Source organism: Gracilinanus agilis, chromosome 2 (genome assembly GCF_016433145.1).
Source record: "Gracilinanus agilis isolate LMUSP501 chromosome 2, AgileGrace, whole genome shotgun sequence".
In the NCBI taxonomy this organism is placed as follows: domain Eukaryota; kingdom Metazoa; phylum Chordata; class Mammalia; order Didelphimorphia; family Didelphidae; genus Gracilinanus; species Gracilinanus agilis.
This window is the reverse complement of record NC_058131.1, coordinates 439170532-439196475: the sequence shown is the minus strand read 5'-3', so window position 1 is coordinate 439196475 and position 25944 is coordinate 439170532. Positions and strand designations below refer to the sequence as shown.

The 25944-nt window shown below is 34.7% G+C and overlaps 1 protein-coding gene across 1 annotated transcript in view; it reads right to left on the bottom strand.

Moving 5' to 3' along the window:
• Window positions 1-25944, bottom strand: part of SPOCK1 (SPARC (osteonectin), cwcv and kazal like domains proteoglycan 1) — a 794690-nt gene that overhangs the window by 481468 nt on the left and 287278 nt on the right. Inside the window, exons 2-3 of the mRNA XM_044659936.1 lie at window positions 18203-18211; window positions 4974-5019 (exon numbers count right to left, since the gene is read on the bottom strand). Of these exons, the coding sequence (XP_044515871.1) occupies window positions 4974-5019; window positions 18203-18211 (55 nt within the window). The remainder of the gene's footprint in view (window positions 1-4973; window positions 5020-18202; window positions 18212-25944) is intronic.

Sequence of the window (25944 nt, the reverse complement as noted above, 5' to 3'; positions counted from 1 at the left end):
ATAGAAGAATTATTCAAAGGCAGAGGCTGTGGTATTAATTCATTCAAGATGATATATAAAAAAAATCTTGGGGGAGGAGAAGTTCTAAGAGAAATTTGAAGGGAAAAGAAAAATAGTAGATATTATACCACATAACGTGGTGGATGGGGGATGAGAAAAATATTATAATAATATATAAGAAGGGGAGGAAGAGAGTGGTAATAACTAATAGTTAAACCTTACACTCAGTGGAATCAGTTCTGAGAGAGAAAAACAGCCAGATCATTTGGGGTATAGAACTCTATCTTACCCTATATGAATGTTGATAAAGAATAATGAAGGGGGAAGTGGGGTGGGGAATATTATAAAGGAGTGGAAGATTGAGAGTGGGGCAATTAATAGACCTTAAAGAGAAATAAGAGGGGAATAAGAGGGAAGGAGTGGGAAGGAAAATAAAATAAACAGGGGGAGAAGGGGGATGGATTAAAAGCAAAATACCGCTGTAGGAGGAATTAGTGGAAGAATTAAGGGCAGGAATAAAAGAGGAAATCAAAATGATGGGGAATACAGAGGTGGTAATCATAACTCTGTGAATGGGATGAACTCACACCTAAAACAGAAGCAGATAGTAGTGGATTAGAAACCAAAATCTTACAATATGTTGTCTACAAGAAACACACGAGTCAGTTACACTCACACTGAGGGTAAAGGTAAAAAGGCTGGAGCAGAATTTATTAGGTATCAAACTGAGAAAAAGAAGGCAAGAGTCACAAACATGATATCTGACAAAGCAAAAGTAAAAGTAGATCTGATTAAAAGAGATAAAAAATGTAATTACATCCTGAAAAAAGATACTGTAGACAATGAAGAAATATCAGTATTCAACATGTATGCCCGAAATGGTATAGCATCCAAATTTTTTAAGGAGAAACTACTAGAACTTAAGGAGGAAATAGATAGTAAAATGATACAATTGAGAGACCTCAACATTCCTCTATCAGATCTAGATACATCAAAAAAATTTAAATTATAAAGAAGTAAGAGATGTGAATGAAATCTTAGAAAAATTAGAGTTAATAAACATATTGTAAAGATTGAAATTAATATTCAATGCCTCCAAAGTATGATATTTATAAGGATTTTTATTTAAAGCCCTGGGGAAGAATCCTAACTCATCCTTCACCACGGCGCCTTCTCTCTAAAAAGCCCCAACACCACGTCCACCATGACCATATCAAAAAAACCCGTGAAACCCACAACCAATAGGAAAAGGCTAAAGGAATTATGGGTATGGTGAAAAGGAGTTTGGGTAATGTAGTTTTAACTCACAACCAATAGGAAAAGGCTTAAGGAATTATGGGTAATGTAGTTTTAAAGGGGTACAAGGTATTTTCAACTTTACATTCCCCCCCTGTGATCCATTGTGAGACAAGTCTCCCCAATGGATCATGAAAACATAATCAAATTAAAGTTTACAATAATTCAGAGATAAAAGGGAAATAAAAGGGAGAAAGAACAAAACCAATGTTCGATGCATTGACAATAAGCCATTTAGGGGGCAGTCCCCTTTTTCTGGTATAAAGTGTCCATTCAAAATAAATACATTCAACCCTCCAAAGTTCAAATTCGCCATGTCTCGATATTCAATCTGTATCTCTTGGAGCAGTGTGTGGTCTCTGCATGCATCTTCATGGCGTCTTTTGGATTCTGGGAGGTAGTCTTCTGTTCTAAATTAGGGTCAAATTCAAGTACAAATTTACAGAAGTAACATAGTCACCCAGAGGAAAACAACTTTACATTTCCCCCCTGAGGAAAATACAGGGATACCCATGGGAATCACACAGGAATACATGGTCAAGGCATAAGGGATATGAATCAATTCTCAAAACATCAAAAAGTCCAAAGAAAAAGTAAAAAGGAAAAAAGGAAAAAGAAAGGAGAGAAAAAAAATAACCTCTGAGGAAAATACAAGATATTTTTAAAAAATGTGAAAGGAAAAAATTCTAGGAACAAGAAAAAGGAAAAAAATTCACAAATGAAAGCAGGTTCCTGTAGCAATCCATGTCCCATAAGCTTTGCAACGACAATCACTCACTAACCCAATTTAGCAGCCTGGACTACATTAATTTGTCACATCATAAAAGAAATGGAAAAGGGAGACTAGATCTCGAGACAAATGAGAAATAGCATTTTCTGGTGCAGTACTTTTCTTCACATCAGAGATAATGGAGCCAGAACAATCGATGTTGAGTACTTGATATCAAGTGCGGTACAAGGAAGTCCTATATCTTAACATATGCTAAGCAGTCTTAACATATGCTAAGCATCGAAACCTGGAGTCTCACACAGGATCAAGTCTTTACATAGAATGTCATCAATCCCTGTAGGATTAGTTCAGTTTCTCTCTTTTATGTGCTCATTTGCACTTTGCAGGTCAAAAACTCTGTGCTCCTTTGTGGTCCGATTTTCCTTGGATTAGACATACTCATCGAGCAAAAGCCTCATAATAGTTAAATAACTAGTGGCAGGTTTCTATAGTCCAAAGCTTTTTGGGTATAAATTCATATGCTAGGCAAATGGGCATCTTAGCTTATTCTTATTGCAAAAATCAAAACAGTCAAGAGTCTATTTCATGCTGGTGACGTGTTCCAAATGTAAAAAATGAGAGAAAAAAGAAAAAAAAAACAAATACTGTACTGCACATGTAGGAAGAAAAAACAACAACAAAAAATGTGTAGTTTTTACACAATCACAGAGGTAAAGAATAGAGGTTAATTTTTAAGAGATAAGACTCATTCCCTCCTTAACTTGCCATGATCTATAGTGTGAGTGCAAATGAGATAGATAAAGTGATGTTGGTGCAAATGAGGCATATAGAGCAATAATACATCTGAGAAAGTACAAAAGGAATGACAAAGAGCATAAAATGTTTTGAAAGGAACATCAGGTCAATATAGGTCACTAATACAGATATTATGTTGTGAGGTAGTATATATATCGTTCAAGTACAAGGATCAATCAAATAAAGTGCAACAAAATAGGGCAAAATCAGCAATAGAGCATTCTCATCACAATAGGCAAATACAATCAATAGTCAAATATAATAGGTGCAGGTAATAATACTTAGTACAGAGAATTATTCATTATCAATAGGGGGTACTCGTTTCACATGACTGCAATGAATCCATGAGTCCCTTACCCCAATTTTAATGGCTGTTGGTGTAGTTAATAGGACCTGGAATGGTCCATCATAAGCAGGTTCAGTTGACCCAGTACGTTTGAAATTCTTTATGTACACACTATCACCTGGGTTCAAATCATGAAACGAGAAGTCTTAGGGGCCTGCTTGAACAGCAGCTACAGAGTCATGGAGTTCTCGCAATTTTGTTTGTAATTGTCTGATACAAGTGGCAACAGATGTATCCCCTCCTAACAACGAAGTATAGGCAGGGTTGAATGGTTGGGCTTTGTTTTTAAGTCCAAATAAATACATATCTCATTAACTCTACGAACTTAAAATCATTAGGATAATTCTTGGTATGATGATGAGGAAATCCTAGAATCACATATGGTATACACTATGAAAGTAACCCAGGAACTAAGACTAATTGGGACAACAAAAGGAGATCGAGACCTCTGATCTCACATTGAACTCCAAGATATGCACTCATTGAAGGAATTGCAGGGAGAATCACCCACACTATTTAAAATCATTTTCCTTTTTTCTTTCCTTGTAGCCTATTATACAGTAAAATTTAATAAATTAAATGCACTTATGACAAGAAACACTATCTTATTACCAAATAGATACACTGAACATAAATTGTAAAACATTTTTGCTTATGGGGAAAACTGGACAATTTGGAATGGTCAGAAAACAGCCATGTATGTTCCACTTTTATACAACAAGTATTTTCTTTAGCTTTAACTTTTGCTAGAACACCATATTTACATTAAAAGAACTATGTGACACTTATAAAGTAAGGCATTTCTGGTGCCCAGGTTTTCTCAGCTGGAAAATTAAGAGGGTTGTTCTTGATAGCAATGTAGTACTAAATCTGTGATTAATCAACCAATCAACAAGGCTATATTAAATACTTATTATGAGCCAGGCACTGTGGTAATTACCAAGGATAGAAATACAAAGAATGAAGCAATCTTTCCTCTCAAAGCTTTTATTTACATTGAAATGGTAGAGGCAATATGTAGCATTATTAGTATAAAGAGTACAAACAGTAAGAGAATTGATATAAATACGAAGTAGCTAAATATTAAATCTATAAAGTAAAGCTGCTACCAGAAGCCATGCACTTTTGTTACACTGCTACATATTTTAACTTCTTCAGAAGAAGCAACATATTGCATTGATGTCTAAAGAAATATACTTGAGCCATCATATCCATGACCAGAAAGAGGAGCTATCAAAATTTATCACTTTTCTCTGAGAGACTGGGAGCTTCAATCTCCTATCCTCATTAGGAAAGCAAGAAGGTTTAAAAAGAACATGTATGAATATTTGCTCCATTATTAAATCAAATTCATTTAATAAACATTTATTAATTCTGCACAATGTAAAGGTACAGAACACTGAGGATACACAAATATAAAATGAAATATTCTCTGTGATGAAGTAACCTTTAAATTACAGGGAAGGGGGAGGGGGAGTTGTATCTGAATATTCTGAGGATTCTGTATCTTAAAAAGGGGAAGATCAAATCCCACACAAACTACAATAATCTTACAATTTACTAATTTGGTAGAATATTTTAGTTACTTTAATTGGATGGGGCAATTAGATAAATATTGTTGAATAACCTCAGAGAAAATATGAATCTATTAGTAAAAAAGTTTTATGTCACTTTAGTCACATTCCTTTAAAGGGTCAATATGAAAGGGTATTTGTAGAAGTAATTTAAAAGTATGTAGCTTGTATAGAGTTTAGAGGGAATAGTGGAACCATTTTAATACCCAATATGCTGCATTATCACCCTTACCTTGGTCAAAGGGCTTGCTTGGATTCCAGTTTCTGAAATAGTCATCCTATAGACAAAAAATAAAATAAAAAAGAAAGATAAATTTTATATAAACTTCAAATATAATTATTTAATGGCATAATTTCTCCCCATTTTTACCAGATACCTATGAAACCAGTAAATTTGGATATCTTCCTTCAAAATGGGTTTTGGTACAATAAAAAAAATTCACAAAAGTTCATTTTCTAAATTTTCTAAATGAGACGTTTATTTCATATTACTTCAATCAACACGAAGACACTGGATAGAGGCATGATATCAGTGAGAAAGATATGCTTTACAGATTAATATTTCAATCCTCCATCAACCAAAATTGCTATTCCATCATTCCTTGAGAAACTGTTTCATGAACTGCTATGGTGAAATAGAGATCGATCGATTGATTGATAGATAGATACATGTATATATATAATCATATATATACATACATATATACGTACATACATACGGATGGATGGATAGATAGATGATGGATGGATAGACAAAAAAACTGGTTAATTTGTTAATTAACTGATGAATCTTGAATCCAAATTGGCTGGTCCTCAGATTTCAAACACATGAAATCCACCATACACAAATCCACGAGAGCCTGCATTCCCCTGGAATAACCTTTGAAAACCTATGGTGACCTCCATTCCACAAAAAGATGTCCAAGTAAAGTGAAAGACTAAGGATATAGTCACCATGAATTAATAAATAATACATTAAATAATTCATCACTACTTTTTCTTGTGATTAAACTATTGGTAATTTGACTAACAACATTTTTTTTAAGCTTCTGGAGCATTTAACTCACTGTATAATTGTTTAAGTAGGGTTTATATAACTTAAAATCATGCATAAAATAATATTAAAGTGTCAGTAGTGACCACAGATATTATCAGCCAAATACTAGCCTTAAATTTATGCCATAGAGCAACACATTCAACAGGCTTTGTAGTTACAGTTGACTAAGGCTTCCAGTTAACAGATACATGTATAGATTTAGCATTTATACCTTGGAAATTTGTAAAATCTGTAAAATGGGACTTGATTTAATGTTTTGTTGACTGTCTCTAGACTTAACAAACTAGTGGGAAAATGTTAATAATGCAGATCAAATTTAACAGTGTATCCAAAGTATATCACTTCACTTCCTCTACCCACAGATCTGGCTATAAAACATTGACTTATGAATATAAGAATTTTGGTCCACGTCTTTCAAACAGCATCTTCTCTCTACAATATAATCCTATCCCTTTGAATTTTTCTATTTGCCTATCCATCTCTCTCTCCTGCCATCATCTCTCTCTATTTAATCTTCTTTCATTCCCTATAATTCCTTCTTTGACCACAACCCTCTTTAATTATACTCTTTTGCAGCAAATGAGCAAGAGTGAATGAAATTTTAAAGGTGACGATACATCATATTTCATCTTTGACATACTTGTCATTTCTCCTCTTGAGCAAACCTAACCTGATATTCATGAGGGCCTTTTTCAGAAATTTTTGACAGCTGTTTTGTATGCAAAAGATATTGTCAGTGAGCTGTCCAAAAATAATGCTTCCATCCCTCTTCCAAAGAAGTTAATTTGCAGCAGTGTGCACAATTAATTTAAATTATTATCATACCACCTTATACAACAATTTATCTATAACACTATCTTCTTTGAATTTTATTTGCCTTCATGTTGCTCAATTACCCAACTTTATTAGATCTTTGTCGAGGTCATTTAAGTCCCTAAACAGACTTTTAGTAAAATGGCTTTGGTAAATTTAGAACAGATTGTTCCATGTGCAAATGAAAATGATCAATACCATGTCCAAAAATGATGATACTGAAACATTGGATGGATAGATAGATAGATAGATGTATTGTAATGGAAGATAATGAGATGGACAATATGATGCTGATAGTATATGTGAGTCACCAGGGGCCTGGGAGCCTATAACTAAACTAGCAGGAGGTTTAGAGGCATCAGTGATGAGCAGCCTCAGCTGTGGTGCCCAGTCAATCTTCAAGGCTAGCTGTGGCCTCCTTAAGATGATGAGTGGGTGGCCACTCCCTGCTAAAGTAACTGCCTTCCTATTGGGTGAGAGCAGAACCCAGCAGGGAGTGGGGCTCAACTTCCTGTTTACAATGGAGGCTTAGCTTCCACTTCTCAGTAAACTCCACTTCTCAGTAAACTCCACTTCTTAATATTCTCTCCTCTCCTCAGTCTCCTTAGCCTTGGTGAAGAAGAAGGAAAACAGGAACTCACAGATTTAGGCTAAGTGATTTATTTTAAACTGGAAAGGGAAAACTGAGGTAAGAGGGTTTAAGGTCTTGTGAAGCTGTTGCTAGGGGCAACTGACAAGTGTTGGTAATGGACCTAGAAGGTAAGGTCAGGCTGAGGGAACCAGCCCTCAGCAGGGATAATCTGACTCTGCCCTAATGTTAATTGATCTACTACCTAAACAGATGAAGATGTTAAGTTGGTCTATTTGAGGGATGTCCTTCAACCTCCCTTCCACCTCCCAGGGTCCTCAAGGGGAAATCAGGCTGGATGCCTGGGTAAGGTCAAGGAAATCAGAACCCCAAGGTTGGGTTTGAAGGGCCTTAAATAGTCACAGACCAACTGTCAGCTGGCATGTGGGTGGCACCTGCCAGGCCAGAGTTCCATTCTGCTAACTGACAGGATTGCCTAGGATAATATTGCAAATGCAAGAAATCCTGCATTAAAGTATCCTCCGAGAAAAGGGTAAGATTACACTGTTGCAAAATAAACCACACACTTTGAGACATAGCTAACGTTTTCCTTAACTTTACTCCTTTTTTTAAATAAGGAATGGTTCTAGTACGAGTGGAAAATTAATATCAAGGTAAAAATAAAGTATCAATTCAAAAAATATTTAAAACCATATCAATAAGTATAATTATGTTAAAGAGCATTCACATAGGTTTTCTGATCTTTAAAAGCGAATTTCCCTCACTGAACCTCATATTTTAATTTGTAAAATGAAGTAGAAGAGGACCAGGTTAGTTCATTCCTTGGGTACCTTCTTATTCTAAAAATTTATGTTTCTTCAAAGATGCTTTTGTTTCCTCTTTTTTGTTACATTGCAAAGTACCTTGGCAAGAAGTATGTAAAGTTTTATTGTAATGTCATCGGGGGAACAAAAGAGATACTCATTTTAAAAGCAACATTTTATTAGCAAAGATAACCTACGTAACACTTACCCAAGAGTAAAATATGTTTTATTGCAAAACCCTTAAAGTGTCATGATCCGTTCAAGGTTTTACTTTGTGCTTTAAACTATTTTTTAAAAAGTATCATGAAAAAGCAAAGATATGTCTATACACCTTGGGTGAACAAATCAATGTCAATTTATCCAGATCATACTATCTTATATCCAATCATAGCCCTCAAGCTGATTCCACTGACATTCTATATAAAACCTTTCACAGATGCATACAAAATGATTTTTCAGCATAAGGCAATCAATCAAAAAATATGTATAAGGAAGTGTGAATCACTCTCTCTGAGGCATCATGCCCTACAAAAGCATATACTAAGGAACTGGGATATATGAAGATTTCTCTGTATTCCCCTTGTCCCTATCCCATTCATGTGAAAGTGTGAGGAGACTAGTTGAACATGTCCTTTCCTAAGAGCCCTAACATGACTGGCTTCCTTCCATTTCTGGCTTTAAAAAATTTTAGTTATTTAAAATTCAGAATATAAGCAGTAACCAAATTGGTTTAGTTTGATCTAACTTAATAGAGAAAAATTAGTGGTTGAGTTTGCTTGTTTGTCAGTAATTAATTTCATCACCGTCAATGAAGCTTAAAAGAATCTTCTCCCACCTCAGTAATGATTAGTTTTCTTAAGTGGAAGGATGTATATCCAGATATATCTATGTAATATTAATGTATTAAATTACATAGCTCACATGAAGGCATTATGGAGATTCAAAAATCAAGGAGGAAACTTTGGAAGGTTAGTGACAGAAAGAAACAGTAGCTAGAGAGAAATCAGGGAGACAAGCTTAAGTTCCATCTTAGTCATGTTCTAGAACATGTGCATATATGTATTAGTAGAGGAAATTTCCTTCTCAGGGGGTCTATATATCAGTGAAATCACTATTAAAGTTAAAATCCAAAAATGTGGAAGTAATTGAATTTACCTTTCTACTTTGATACTTTAAAGCAGAGCCATCAAACTTGCATCCAGGAACTAGTAAGACTAGAATCAGACTAAAATATATCAGGAAATGTTTAACAAAATTTAAAAAATACAACATAAATAATATTAACTTGTGGTTTAGTAAGTCAATATGTAGGGTGGAGACTCATTTCTATTTGAATTTGACATAGTGCTTTGAAGAATCGGTGACTCCCATCATTGTGGTTATTCCTGACAAAGGTAAAGACTAGAACCTTTCCTGTCTTCATATTTATCCTGTGTAGTTGTGGCAAAAGCTTGTATAATCCTTTTATCCTGATATTATGCTATTCCTCACCAGCAGGAATATCGAAACTTTTCTGGTTTTTTCAAAATGATGTGAGAACTTCTTTTTGATACTATTTTCTCTCTAAGTTCTCATGACATTACTCTCTCCTCATTCTCCTTCCTAATTATCTGGCGGTTTTTTCTCTGTTGTACTTTGCCTTAGTGATTTCATCAGCAACCATACATTTAATCCTCACATCTACTTATCCAGCCCTACCCATTCTAAAAGCCTTTTGGATATCTTGGACTGGATATTTATTAAACTAAACAAACCCAAAACTGAACTATCTTTCCCACAAAATCCTTCCCTATTCTAAACTTCCCTATTACTGACAAGGATACCACCATTGTGTCAGTCATCTAGAACCACTATTCTCGACTCCTTACTATCTGACTCAAAACTAATCTGTGACCAAGGCCCCTGTCAGTTTATTGTTCCTAACATCTCTTCTATATGTTCTCTTCTCTCCTCTGACACTATCACCATCCTGGTGCAGGACCTCTCCACCACATGCCGCAAGTCCCCCTTCCTGTCCATTCTCTACAAAACTGTCAAAGTTATCTTCCTAAAGCACAAGTCTGAACATGGCAACTGTCCCACTTGCCACATCTTTCAATCATCTCCTCTGGCTCTCGAAAATTTCCAAAGTCAAATACGAAATCTTTTCTTTGGTATTCAAAGCCCTTCATTACCTACTCCCCCTCACCACACACAATTTTCCATTCTTTCTGTACCTAATACTTCCTCCTCTATCCACACTTTCTACAATTCAGTAATCCTAGCCTCCTTGCTGCTTCCTGAATAACATACTCTATTTCCTGATTATAGCCATTTTCTTTATCTCCTATATCCAGAATGAACTTCTCCAGTGCCAGCTAATATTACTGATATCAGAAGCCTGATTAGAAAGTCTTGCCTTTCCTTAAATCTGGTGCCTTTTCTCACTGATTAATTCTAAATTGTCCTGTATATGCCTTGATTGTGTTTGCTAGTGATTTCTCTCATTAGACTATAAATTCCTTGAGACTTTTTACTTATCTACAAAGCCTAGGGTCTTGCATATAGTGGTCACTTAACAAATGTTTATTTACTTGCTAACTAAATAAGGCTTTAAAACTACTTTGTGGTCATTTTCAGGATTGGATCTACCAACATCTTTTAAGAACATTATAATGAGCCAAACATGAAAGCATGATCAAAAATGCCTTGAACTTAAATGCTTAAGGAAGGATTACTTTATAAAATTAAACACAAGGGTGGGAAGAGGTGACAAACCCCTAGGACTGATGCCAAAACCCATAAAAGACATAAATCTTAGGGAAAAGTTTGAAAAGCAGACCCCCTCCTTTTTAAAAAAGGCAACACCTGGTGTTAACATGCCCTAATAGTTTAGAACCTTCATTGTAACATGAGTGACTTCCCTTATTGATAATATTTATAAACCTCTCTTGCCATAGAAAACGATATTTTCTCCAGCTCAAAATAAGTGCATTTTTTTGGAAAGGTGGGAAATTATGGATATGGAACATTGCATATAATGTTGGCTTTGACTGATGTGTTGTTAGTTTCAGTGAACTATTTCTTGCCCTCCCTCCATTTTATTCTTTGTTATGAGAAATTACTCTTTGGGAGAGAGAAAATGGGATATATTAGAAAAGAAAGATGATGTGAAAATAAAGGATATAAATACATTTTAATGTGCATTCATAAATAACTTTAAAAAATGTATCCTTTGCTACTCCCCCCTTGCAAGTTGTCTACTAAACCAGTGATGGGCATACTAAGGCCTGTGGGCCAGACTGGGGGGGAGTTAGTAAGAGACCAGAAATGTTCTATCCAACCTCAGGACATTATTCCTAATCTGACAAATACAATGTGTAGCATACAATACAATGAAACTTCAAAATAGTTGCCTCAGAAACAGACAGACAGATGAGTATTTCCTTTCCTTTGGCCCGGTCTTTAAAAAGTTTACCCATCACTGTCCTAGGCTATTGACGACTTTAGTCCTAATTTGAGTTCTGTTTATTCCTCAACTTGGAAGTTGAGGTTCTCAGTTCTCAACAAGTGTTTTCCACTTGTTGCTCAATGGATACATTGCTCAATGGGAATCATGACTTTAGTTTTCCTCTAAATTTAATAGCTGGTTTTAGCAGAGCCATAACTTTTTGAGCTATTCACTCACTCATTGCCTATTTTTAATACCATAGTCCAATGAACATCAGTTTGGCTAAATGATTTCAACACCTTTTTTTGAAGATATATTATTAAGAACAGCATTCTCATGATAGAATACTCTATAAAAAGAGAAAAAAATTGTTGCCCTATAGTCTACCCTGAATCTTATAGTGGCGTCTTTCGATTTGATTAACTTGAAATGATTCTTAAGACTTTCTTTTTAGTTTAGGAAGTTATGTCCCTTCAACTGAAGAGATCATAAATCTAAATTTCTTCACATAAATGTGAAGGAAATAATGTATGTAAAACATTTTGTAAACCTCAAAATCTATATATAATGTAAGCTTTTCAACTTCAACTGATTCTGAGTGGGAAATGTGGCTTTATCTTCTGCCCTACAACACCCTGCATGGCTGCAACTTTTCTCAAACTTTTGCCAAGGCTTAGTCAGAGGCTTGCTTCAGCTCCAAATATTTTTGGAACAAACTATAGGCAAAAGAAGGGGAGGGAGAACAAAATGAAAAACACTTTTGAAACCTAACTACTTTGTTCCTGATTATGAACATTATGATCTAATTAATAATATACTTCTGAGTCTCTGATACCATAGGATCAAAGAAATTTAGCTCAAACAGAACAGATAATTTCTAACTCATACATATTTTAGCTAAGCTCTCAGAACGCTGCAGTTTCATTTGAAGATTACCCAAGATAATACAAATTGGTCTTGGTATCTCAGCCTAGAAAATAAATACCATCTCATCCACAATGGCTAGAGAAAAGTAATGCAGATGGCTAAGGAGGTAAAAGATCTTAAATGTGGATAAAACCCCTCTGGGTTTTGTTTTGACCATAATGTCTGAAACATGAATGTGGAAACCTTCTCATTTGGAAATTCCCACGGGCAAATTCTTAACTATCTAGAAATCTTATTTCATACACAAGAAAATATAAATTTTCTATACTTAATATAAAATTTTAACCTTCCAGGACAGGTTAATTACAGTACAATATTTCACATTTTAGAAAGTCCTTTAATTTGTTAAATGAGGCATTGCAGATATTCTCAACGTCCTGAGTTCTCATTCAAGTTGTTTTTGTGGACATTTGGAAGGAAATATGAAAAAAATAAACAGAATGAAAAGAATAGAATCATAGACATTGAAGGCATTTCAGAGTCCAACCCATACCTAAATAGAAATCATCTCTACAACACCACTGTCCAAACAGAAATCTTGCCTTCCAAGAAGACTTCCATTGAAGAACAACCAAGTAATTCAAGATGATACTAATTCTACTTTTAGACATCTCTAATTGCTAGACAGTTTCTCAGTAAATAAAGGCAAAATCTACTTCTCTGCAAATGTACCCATTCCTCTTAGTTATATCCTTTCTCGAATCCCTTGTCTGCATGGTTATTTTTTAAGTACTTAAAATCAACCAGATGGAGTTTTCCTGCTGCAAATGGTACATACCACAAGTTCCCCTCCAGTTCTGTCCCACCTTGCTTTTTTTTTTTTTTTTTTAATTTTAAACCCTTAACTTCTGTGTATTGACTTATAGGTGGAAGATTGGTAAGGGTAGGCAATGGGGGTCAAGTGACTTGCCCAGGGTCACACAGCTGGGAAGTGTCTGAGGCCTGATTTGAACCTAGGTCCTCCTGTCTCTAGGCCTGGCTCTCAATCCACTGAGCTACCCAGCTGCCCCCCTTGCTTTTTTCTAAATATTAGTCTTTCAAGCATCAGATTTAGTGTCTTGGAATCTTCACTTCTATGGAACTTAGAAAGAGACAGAATTAAAAATCCAGACCCCTGTATGACATTATAGTTTAACAGGCTTGTTGGTAGGAATTCCTAACTTACAGAACTTTGGTTTCGAGACCTCTCCCTTTATCTGAAGGAATGCCTACCTTGAAGACATCCCCCTATCCCGCCCCCTGCTGCCTACCACTCTATAAAAACCCAGCTCAGCACAGTCAATGGTTCCACATCTGCCTTTTGTTGTGAGACCCTTAGCTTAAGCTAAGATAATAATATCCCCTTGCATTTTGCATTGTTGGTTCAGACTCATTTATTGGAAAAAGTCTCCCGACACTTCAACTTCCTCTTCTTACAGATCAGATTTCTCTCTTACCTTGGTCCTCCCAAGGCACAGCTATGATATCCACAATTCCATAGTTTCTCCTTTTCAATTTCATGTCCAATTTCATAGTTCTGAACTTAAAACAATAAAATGTTGATGCTGAAGAGACTTTTAAAAAAGATATTAAACTATGAATTAGTAATTGGGAAGAGTAGCTAGGATGATGGGCTTGGTATAAAAAAGATCTAGGTTCAAATTCTGCCTCAAATCATTTAACCTCTGACAAATCACTTGATCTGAGTCTTAGTTTTATCATCTCTAACATAAGGATAATAATAGGACCTACTTCAATGGTTGATGTGAGGTCAGATCAAATAATATATATAAATAGGGTGTCAACATCAACATTATCAAATCTCCTAATTTTAAATATTACAAAACTGAAATACAGAAGGAAAGGGACTTACCCAAGGGTATACAGCTAATAAATGGCAGAGGGCTGGGACTTCAGTGTTAGTATGCCTGGGTTTGAACATCCCTGACCTTCTTCAAATGGGGAAATAATTGCCAAGAAAGACTTAAAGAAGATTGTAGCATTTTAGTTGAATAGAAAAGGGAAGGGAAAAGCATTCATTAAGTATGTACTATATACAAGGAACAATTCCAAACATTTCACAAATATTATCTCATTTTATCCTCACAACTCTATAAAGTAGGTGCTTTTATTATCCCTATTTTATAGTTCAGGGAACTGAAGCAAACAGAGATTGAGAGTCTGGATAACTGAGAGGATGATGGCACCCTGAGCAGTAACAAAAAAAAATCTGGAGGAAGAGAGGGCTTATTATTGAGTTCTATTTTAGACATCCTGAGTTTGAGATGCTTATGGGACATCTAGTGAAATTCTAAAATGTAGTTGGCAATACTGAACATATTGATATTCCAGAGAGAGACATGGATGTAAGAGAGCTGATGAAATCACCAACAGAGACAGCAGAAGGCCCAAGACAGAGAGGTTAGGCAGTTTGATGAGGATAAAAAATTAGGACAGGATACTGAGAAGAAGCAGTCAGAGAGACAGGAAAAAAATATAGAACAGGGGGTTATCATGAAAACCTAGAGAAAAGACATTAAATGCAGTAAAGACATCAAGAATGAAGACTGGCAAAGGTCATTGAATTGATGATTGAGAACATTACTAACATTGGAGAAAATGGAATTATGAGGTAAAAAACCAGACTGAAAAATGAAAGTGCCTGCCAAATATTCCAAAGTATATCCTGAACCAGATTAAAATATAATTGAGTAATAGCAAAATAAAAAATAAAATAGAACATCGATAATGTTACATTTTAATACTGAGTCCATGTGAGGCTCACAGGGAAACATATTTAAGGATTTCTGGGACCAATTTCTATTGATGTTGATGCAATTGGCTTAGGGGAAAGAAAGTGGAAGCACCAAGTAAAGGCATTTTTCTCAAGAAGTTTAATCATGAAAGGAAGATGAGATATAGGATGATATCTAGTAATGTAAGTTAAATGAAGTAAAGCTTTTATAATAAAAAGAAACATTTTTGCAGGAATAAGAGTGTGTCTGTAGGCAACAGAAAGGAACCAGTGGAAGAAACTGAAAATTTTAAAAGTAAGGGTGATAACAGAGGCAGTCCTGAAGAAAGAAAGGTACATGGGATCAGTGGGTTTGGTATTAGCAAAGAGGGGGAAACACATCTCTATCAGGAATGGGTAAAGCAAGAGATAGTGGGGAAAGATATTTCAGTGATGTTATGAGAAGAGGGAACAACTCTAAGAAAATAGCATCAACTTTTAAGTATAATATAATGAAGTATAGATCAGGTCTTCACCTGAGATGACTGGCAGGAAGAAGGTACTGTAGGAGGCTTGAAGAAAAAGGACAAAATTTAGAATAGCTTCTGTGTAGAGTGGAGTAGTGAAGAAATTGAGGAAGAACAGAATGATTGCTCTGCTACAATGAAGACCAAAGTGTAATGAATTATATATTTCCAGTGGACCCCGTCAGTATAGTTCTTTGATTTCCTCTTGCTTACTTCTGTAGTATGTGAATAAGAGTAGAGGAGAAACATAGAGGATGCAAACAATCTAGGCTTGTGGTTTGGAAAGGTATGATCAGTCAAAGGACAATGATTCAGAGAGCTTCTGGAGTGGAAGAATTAAGGGGTCAGAAAAGAGAAGGGAGGAGAATGTCAACAATGAAATGGTAATGGCTTAAAAAAGGAACAAGTGGAAGTAATGGAGGTCACAAAGAAGACAACAAAAAAGGTTAGGAGTCATAAGTCACCCAGAAAGATAGAATGATTTTGATTAGATAAAGGAATTTTGTAGTTCTTGACCATGGATGAGGAAATTTGGTAGTTCTTGAACTACAAAGGGGAACACTTATGGGTGACCATTTTGGACAGGCTGAGTTTGAGATACTAATGGGACATCTAGAGAGATTCTAAAGATCAAGAGTGTAAATATATCAATGTGTTATTGAGGTAGAGTGGAAAAGTAGGTCATAGACAAGCAATTAGGTAGTATAGTGGATGGTAGAAGACCTGGGTTCAAATTTGTCCTCAGAGATTTCCTAGGTGTGTAACTCTGGGCAAGTCACTTTTCCCTGATTGCCTAGACTGCCCTTCTGTCTTAGAGTTGTTATTAGGACAGAAGGAAAAAGCTCTTTTTTTAAAAGGTAAGTCACAGGAACTAAGGAGTCTGAGGAAATTAGATAGTTGGTCTACTTGAGAGAGCATCAGTATCAATGGAAATGAATGAAGGAAATGGGGGTGGTTAGCCTAGAGAAAAGAAGGCTTGGAGTACATGATAGCTATCTCAAAGTATTTGAAGGGCTTTCTTACGGAAAAAAGACAAACTTATTTTGCTTGGTTCCAAATAACAATACCAGAATACATAGGTAAAAAACTAAAAAGAAACATTTATGCCTAAAAAAAGAAAAATCTTCCAAGAGACACAGACACACAGACAGATGAGAGAGAGAGAGAGAGAGAGAGAGAGAGAGAGAGAGAGAGAGAGAGAGAGAGAGAGAGAGATTCTCTTTACTAGAAATCTTTAAGGAAAGTTAAATATCATTATTTAGATCATTTTAAGAGTGAATTCTTGTTTGAGTTGGACTCAATACCAAATGAAATCCCTTCCAAAACCTAGTTTCTGTGACTGTGACTTGAACTTGACCTTCTGACTCCAAATCTAGTTTTCTTGCCACTACATCATTCTGTCTCTTTCACATTTATGAAGCTTACCTTTCAATTTGTGACCTTCACTTCTATGGGCAGATTAATTTCCCATATCTATTAGTAGTAGCTATGCATATGTTATACATATATATGCCTCTGTGTGTGTGTGTGTGTGTGTGTGTGTGTGTGTGTATTTGTACGAGACTTGTGATGTAATTGGTGCAGGAAATTCCTGTTCTCCTTTAAAATGAACAGTTTAAGAGTGCTTCTCAGGGGAATGAGAGGTTACATGTCTTGCCCAAGCACAAAGTCAATAGGTGTAAGATGCATTGTTTGTACTCAAATCTTCCTAACTTCAAATCCAGAACTCTATATCCATTATGCCACATTGCCTCTTGTGTTTGAATATATCCAATTTGATTTTTTAATGGGTATATACATATAAATGTACATACATACATATATATGTATGTATCCCTACAAATGAATACTAATGAATTTATCAAGATGGGTCATATAAATGTATATGTATTTTTAAATATATGTAACTACATATACACGGCAGCATGAGGCTAATACACATTAGCCTTAGTCATAAAAATAAGGGTAAAATGTTAACTTTCCTTCCTAGTTAGAAAAATTCAGAAAAGTGATTTAAACCTCTCTCAGCATGAATTCCTTCCTTCTTTAGTGGAGAGAGTTGGACTAGTTGATCATTAACATCCTTTCAAACTCTAACATTCTGTAATTATAGATATATCTAAGGATATTCAGCTTAATTAATTTTAATATATACACATATAAATATATTCATAAATCTATGAATAAATGTAAGCATACCGATATACACATGCTAAAAAAATACAGGGATTCTTTGATAAATGAGTCTGACATTAAGTTTAAAGTTCTGGAGGCTACAAACAAAATTATTTAGAAAGATAACAGTGTACATGACCCTGCTCTTTCAATAAATAATCTACCAGTAAAACTCAGATAATAATTGACAATCATACTTGTACTATAACTAAAGAGAAAACATAAACTGGTAAATGGAGTGTTACTGTGCATTTGATGAATTGCATCCCCTGGATATCGCAGTGAAAAATAAATGTGTACAGTTGTGGCTCAGTGAGCTAAAACAAATATTTACCAATGAGGCTGAGGATATAGAATGAATTTTACATTTAATCTGGCAAATAATATGATGCTATGTCTAAGTACAGTTTAAAAGTCAGAAACCTACCTCAACTTCCTGAATATGAAAGCATTATAAATGAGAAAAATAAAAGAATGACATCAAACAATATAGAAGAATGTCAACATTTCCCATAATTTCATAAAATATTTCAAATGTACAATAATGAGATAAATAAGATCATTTCCCCTATTTTTTCCCTTAGATGAACCCCTTTATATCATTTAGATAAAATTATACCAGAGATTCTTTCTCTTAAAGTTGCTTTGTGGTGCCAGTGCTACTTATCTGGGGAAGAAGAAAGGCACAATTACATGTGTGAGTTTAAAAATCACTCCTAGGAAACAACATGAAAATTCAGACAAATATAATAAACAATCTTGATTACAGATAAATGATGAAAAATATTTTCATATTTTCTCTAGTAACATTTTTATACAGAGGTAGTAGACAATGGAGGTGGAATGCGGCATACATAGTCAGTCATGACTGATATATCAATTCCTATTTCTTATATATTTTAATCGTAATTTAATTAATAAAAAATTCTTCCCAAATTTAAGCATAAGAAGATATGCACAAGAATCACTACCTCCATTTAGCATTCCCCTAATCTTTCCAGCTGAAAACGACTGCTATATTCTCTGAACTCCCATACCAACATATGCCTCTTGCAACCCTTTGACACCTTTTTTGCAATCAAGTTGTTTGCATCTATACTTTATCTTTCTTTCTAGACTTTAACATCCATCAGGGTAGAAATATATAATTTATTTTTCTCTCCACTACTGTGCCCTTCCTACTCATCAAAAATACATGGTCACGGTACGTGAAGGATAATCAACAAATATTTCACTTCAATTTCTTTATATAGACTTGAGAAAATACTTGAAAATGGAACAAATGTGCTTGCCCTTAAAGAGGTGTGAAGACAAACTAATGACAAAAATATCAGCTCCATGAGAAAAAGGCACAATCATCTACTTAAGCTTTCCTTCCCAGCAGAACATAGGTTCTGGGCCTGTAGCACAAAATAGGTGCTGAAAATAAACTTCTGCTGAACTGAATTAGATTGAATTGGCCATGAGAATATTTTGGAGAGGAAGAGAATAGGACAAATGATATCAACATATTTAGGAATTAGCATTGTGTGAATACCAAGGAGACTAGTCTAGACAACTAGAAAAGGAAGAAATAACTTTGTATGTCATTTAGTAAGAGAAGCTTATTTCTATTGTATTTTCCATTGTACCTTAATAACATACTAAATGAATGCAAATGAAATGTGAAGAAAATATCAGACACAAAATTCAAAATACTGATATTTTAAATGAAAAATAATAAGAATATTTTGTTCTCATGTCATGTACAACCCTTTTTGATCCCATGAACTCTAGGCCCTTCTATACTCCACTATCTCCCAAAGTCTATCCAAGTTTATGTTTATTGCTTTCGTGGCACTATATATTCATCTCCTCCTCTGCCATCCTTTTCTCCTTTTTCCTTCAGTCTTTCCCAACATCAGAGCCTTTCCCAATGAGTCCTGTCTTCGATAATATGTGGTTAAAATATTTAAGCTTCATCTTCAGCATTTGATCTACCAATGGATGATCTGAATTAATTTATTTAAGTATTGGTTGATTTGCTCTCCTTCCTATCTAAGGGACTCTCAAAAGTCTTCACCAGCACATTTCAAAAGCTATGATTCTGAGGCACTCAGGCTCTCCTTATAGTCCAACTCTGACAAATATATATTGCTACTGGAAAAAACATAGAACAAAGGTTTGGTTTGGTTTTTTTCCTCCCCTATCATCTAATCCAACTGCAGGTTTCATTCTACTCTTGTTAGGCTCTTAGAGATAAGAGTCACTGCCTAATATTATTCTCCCCCACAGAGAAAGTATTTTCACCCTACTTCAAGTCTTTTCATACTCCCATCTATCTTCCACACAATTTACAAAGTGATTTTCCCAAAGGGTGACTATGATCAGCTTGGTGTGCATGAAATCAGGAAGACTCATGTTCTTGAGTTCAAATCCAGGCTCGGATGTTTACTATCTAAATGATCTTGGGCAAGTAACTCAATCCTGTTTGCCTTAGTTTCATCATCTGCAAAATGAGTTAGAGAAAGAAATAGTAAACTACTTCACTACTTTGCCAAGAAAACCCCAAATGAGATCACAAATAGTGATACATGACTGGAAAATAACAAGATTTGATTATCTCACTCAAAGAAATCCTTTTTTAGACAGTTAATATTATTCACAACTAAGTTCTTTATTGTCAATTTACTTATACATTACTCCCTTCAACTCATTCTATGGTAAAGCCATATTGGACTAGCTGCTATTCTTCAGTTTTGTCTTTCCTATGCTGGACTCCATTTTAATGTTCTCCCTTCTCATTCCTAAACTCAGATCAAATGGCATTTACTCTACGAAGCCTTTCTGATTCCTTCCCTCCATACGTCGGCCAACTGCTTCAAGCTTCACTTTTATTTAAATTATTTTACACATTACATACATTAATATGCTGTATTTACTGTCTTCTTGAGAGGAGCAACTCATTCCCTTTTATCTTTGTAACTTTCAAAACTGACCATGATACCTGGCACAAAGTAGATACTTAATCAATTTTCTAATATCTTTTTAAGTCAAAGAAACAATATCAGCCAGCTCTCCAATCCTTATTGCATTTCATTGACTCATTGAGGAAAAAATAGACATTAAGCTTCTAGATTTGGTACTTCTCTCCCATAATGAATCGATTTAGCCAGCATATAAGCAAAAATTTCCTTCCCTTCACTCCTCTCCCCTCACACAGACTTCCCTCAGTCAGAAAGTTTATCATAGAATAATAGTCTCTCAGATTTGCAAAGATCAACAGACGTCATCTATTGGGATCTAATGTATTCCCTTTCTAAGATAACCTTGAAAAGTGTTTCAATTAAATGCTTCAATTCAGTGCAGATGAAAGAAAATAGTACAGGAATGGGACACAACCAGAAAAAAAGTCATAAAATGTAGGGGAAATGGGGAGAAAACAAGAGTCTTCTTTGGCTAGCATATAAAATATGAGTACAACCATAGCATTTAATAAATTAAAAAAATGTAAAAAGGTACAAGACTATCAAAGACTATTCCTGGTTCTTTTAATTAATTTTCATGTGGCATAAGTTTTAGTAACCTCACCATCCAGATCATCCTCTTCGGGATGTCTTATACCTTATTAAAAACATCCCTTCCAAAATGTAATGCCCAGAATTGACTATGATCCTCTAGATGTAGTCTCTCCAAGGAAGAGGATACTGGGATTTATATTGTATAGTGTTCTATTTATACAACAAATTTTTGTTTTTGTTTAGCTTTTTAAAAAAATTGCTGCCTTGTCTTATGTTAAATTAAGTCTCCCATGGAATTGGCTTGAGGGGCTCTTTTTATTTAATTTTACTTAAACATCCTTTCTGTGGAGATCCCTCAATTGATCCAATTCTTCCTAACAGCCTTAGTGGTCAACTACTGCTATTGTCACCTCAGAGCTAACAGCATCCAGCTTTGAAGTATGAAGTTAGTTGATTAAATACTGGCTGAATTTAAGAATTCCTTAGATCTGTTCCCCAGACTAAGGGAACGTATTTTCATGTCTAATGAACTTATCTCATAAAAACATAAATACATTGTGACAACCCATACTTGCAGCCAATCATGTAAGTGTTATGAAAATCATGTGCACCCTCAGCTCATGTATAAATGAAATGATAAAAGGGATTTATTCCTATAGCATTACAACAGACCAAAGGGCATAGGCAATTGGGCTGTTATAAAAGTTGAAGTGTCAAATTCTCATTTTTCTGAGATTAACATTAAAGTATACTCATGAGTAGTTGAAACATTATAGCATTTAACGAATTATTGCCATTTATTGTTTGATATGAACTACTTTATAGCCACAATATATTTAACAGAATGGCCACTTTTAAATATATTTGGCAAGTTGTTGATTTTTTCCTCAACCAACCAATTACTGTTGAGGCTCATGGCAACCACTGTTGTTGGGACAAAAACTCAAAAACAACCGAGCATGATTATTTTCCAGCAACATTGCAAGGAAATATATAATACTGAAATATTTTCCTCCCCACTATGAAAGCTGTCATTCAAGAAGCCCCCTCTTAACTAAGCATAGCTTGATTATTGCCGGGTCACTGCTTCTCCTAGTTCAATATGGGTATATTACTGGGTGTTTGGTTCCTCATTCTTCAGGGCAACTCATGGGAAGAGAAAGCTAAGAGTTGTATAGACGGTAAATAGCCATGCATTTATTAAATATTAGATGCTATAATGTGTTGGAGATACAAATAGGAGCAAAATGAAAGGCACTCTCTATCTCTAAGAAACATCTCAGGAAGGAGGAAGGAAGATACCCTTGTGGGGACATGGCAATGAAGTTAGGAGAATCAGAAGTAGATCCAGGAAAAGAGTGAAGGAGGTTGACCTCAGTCCCTTCTCAAAGTGGAGGTTCCAGGAAAAACTTGGCAATGTGAAAGGGGAGACACAGGAGCAAAGGGATGTTCCAGGGTAACAAAGAGACAGGAATGCAGGAAATTTCTAGAATATGAATCCAAATGGAAGGTAAGAGTTAAAAAGTCGAGCTAGGGGAAGGAAGGAATATGTAGGGAGAAGGTAGAGACATAGTCAATCACGTCCAACTGATTTACCATCTCTGATATGACAGGCAGAGAGATGCCACAGATTGACTACAAGAAAATTACTATATCATAAGGTTCAGAATTGTCTGAAAATTAAGGGTTCTAGAATAGGTATAGTTTCCAAAGCAGAGGAAGCAGAGATGAACTAAAACACATAAGTTATTTGAATTTCAAAGAAGTCCAAAAAAAACAATTTTCAGAAAATTCACCTAAATGAAAGAAAAAGCGAGGAATCCAAGACAAAATAAAATTGAATAGTGCATGGTTTGAATACAAAAGCAAGAACTAGAATAGTTCAGAGTATAGAAGAGATTACTCAGTGTATGGATAGTTCAAAAAAGAATGTCAACTGGGATTTGGATTAGCCAAGCAGACATAGGAGGAAGAAACACTATGAACCAAGTCATAATAGTGGAAACTTATACAATATGTATATGGTAATTAGTAAAGGAAACCATTTAAAATGAAGTTGAACTTTAACTCTTGCTCCTCTTTAGATTGTAAGCTCCTTGTTGGAAGACAGTTAGTGGTCTCTATCTCTGTCCTCAGGGCTTAGAATAGTACATAGTTCTATGCTACTACATAGTAGATGCATAGTTCTACCTCTTAACAAGGTATGTGACATTTATGGAGAGCAATTTGGAACTATTCCCAAAGGGCTTTAAAATTGTGCATACATATCTTAGATCCATGACTAGGTCTGTATCTCAAAAGAATTTTGGTAGTACCAAGAAATTGGAAATTGAAAGACAATTAGGGAATATTTGAACAAGTTGTTTGAATTGGAATACTATTGTGCTATTAGAAATGATAACAAGAAGGATTTGAGAAAAACCTACAAAGACTTACCTGAACTAATGCAGAGAAAAGAAAAAAGAACCAGGATAACATTCTACATAATAACAACAATAATGTATGACTATCAGTTGAAAATGACTTAGCTATTCAAGACAATCCGAAAGGACTCATGAAGAAAAATGCTACCCACCTCCAGAGAATGACTGATGGAGTCTGAATACAGATTGAACCATACTATTTTTCACTTTCTTTTCTTTTTTTCGTTAGAATATTTTTCCAAGGTTGCATGATTCATGATCTCCCCCCATTTCCTTCTCCCTTCCAAAGCTGAAAAGCAGTTCCACTGGGTTATACATGTATCATTGTTCAAAACCTATTTCCATGTTATTCATATTTACAATGGAATGATCTTTTAACATCGAACCCCGAATCCTTTCCCTATCAATCTATGTGATCGTTCAAAAGTTTTTCTTCTGCATTTCTGTTTCCTCAGTTCTTTCTCTGGATGTGGATAGCATTCATTCTCATGAGTTCCTCTGGATTGTAATGAATCATTGCATTGCTGCTAATAGAAAACTCAATTACTTTCGATTGTGCATCCTCAGTCTCTATGGAAAATGTTCTCCTGATTCTACTCCTTTCTCTATGCATCAATTCCTGGAGGTCTTTCCAGTTAACATAGAATACCTCCAATTCATTACTACTTAAAGCATAATGATATATCATCACCATCTGATAACACAATTTATTCAGCCATTCCCCAATTAATGGACACCGCCTCAATTTCCAATTCCTTTGCCACCACAAAGCATAACTATAAATATTTTTATACAAGTCTTTTTCCTAAGTTATCTCTTTGGGGCACAAAACCAACAGGCTGAGTCAAAGAGTAGACATTCTTTTAAAACCCTTTGAGCATAGTTCCAAATTGCCCTCCAGAATGGTTGGACCAATTCACCACCAGCAGTATATTAGTGTCCCAATTTTGCTATATCCCCTCCAACATTTATCGCTTTCCTTTGCTGCCATATTGGACAGTCTGCGAGTTATTTTAATTTGCATTTCTCTAATCAGGAGAATTTAGAAGACTTTTTCATGTGGTTATTGATAGTTTTGATTTGATCCTATGAAAACTGTCAATTCATGTCCCTTGACCATTTGTTGATTGGGGAATGGCTTGATGTTTTGTAAAATTGACTTAGCTCTTCATATATTTGGGAAGTTAAATCTTTGTCAGAGAGTTTTGTACTAAATATGTTCTTCCAGGTTGTTGCTTTCATTCTAATTTTTGTTGTAAAAAATTTTGTTACTTGTTTTGTTTGTATAAAAACTTATAAATTTGATATAATGAAAGACATTCATTTTATATTTTTCAATTTTCTCTTATCTCTTGCATGGTCTTAAATTCCTTTCTTTACCATAGATCTGAAAGATATACTATTATGTGTTCACCTAATTTATTTATGATTTCACTCTTTATACTTAAGTGTTTTACCAATTTTGAATTTATCTTGGTATACAGTGTAAGATGTTGATCTAAACCTAATTTCACAGAAGTCTTTGTCAAATAGTGAGTTCTTATATCAAAGCTGGGGTCTTTGGGTTTATTTAACACTAGCTTACTGAAGTCATTTACCCCTAGAATATTCCATTGATTCACCTTTCTGTCTTTTAGTCATATTGTTTTAAGAAAGATTTTAAGATCTAGTACTGCTAGGCCCCCATCCTTCACGTTTTTCATTATTTACCTTGATATTCTTGATCTTTTGTTCCTCCAGATGAACTTTATTAAAATTTTTTCTAATTCTATAAAATTTTTTTGATAGTTTGATAGGTATGGTACTAAATAAATAAATTAATTTGGATAGGATTATCATTTTTATTATTTTAGCTCATCCTACCAAAGAGCAGTTGATGTTTTTCAAATTGTTTAGATATAATTTTAATTGCATGAAAAGTGCTTTGTGGTTATGTATACCATTATATTACCTGCAAAAAGAGATTGTTTAGCTTTCTTGTTGCCTACTTTGATCCCTTCAATTTCTTTTTCTTTCCTAATGCTATTGCTAACATTTCTAGAGGTTATAATGTTTTTTATTGCTTCATTCCTGATCTTAATGGAAAGGCTTCTAACTTCTCCCAAGGTAGATGATACTTTCTGATGGTTTTAAATATATATTTCTTATTATTTTGAGGAATGACACTTCTATTCCTATAGTTTCTAGTGTTTTTTAATAGAAATGGGTATTGTATTTTGTCAAAGGCTTTTTCTACATATACTAAG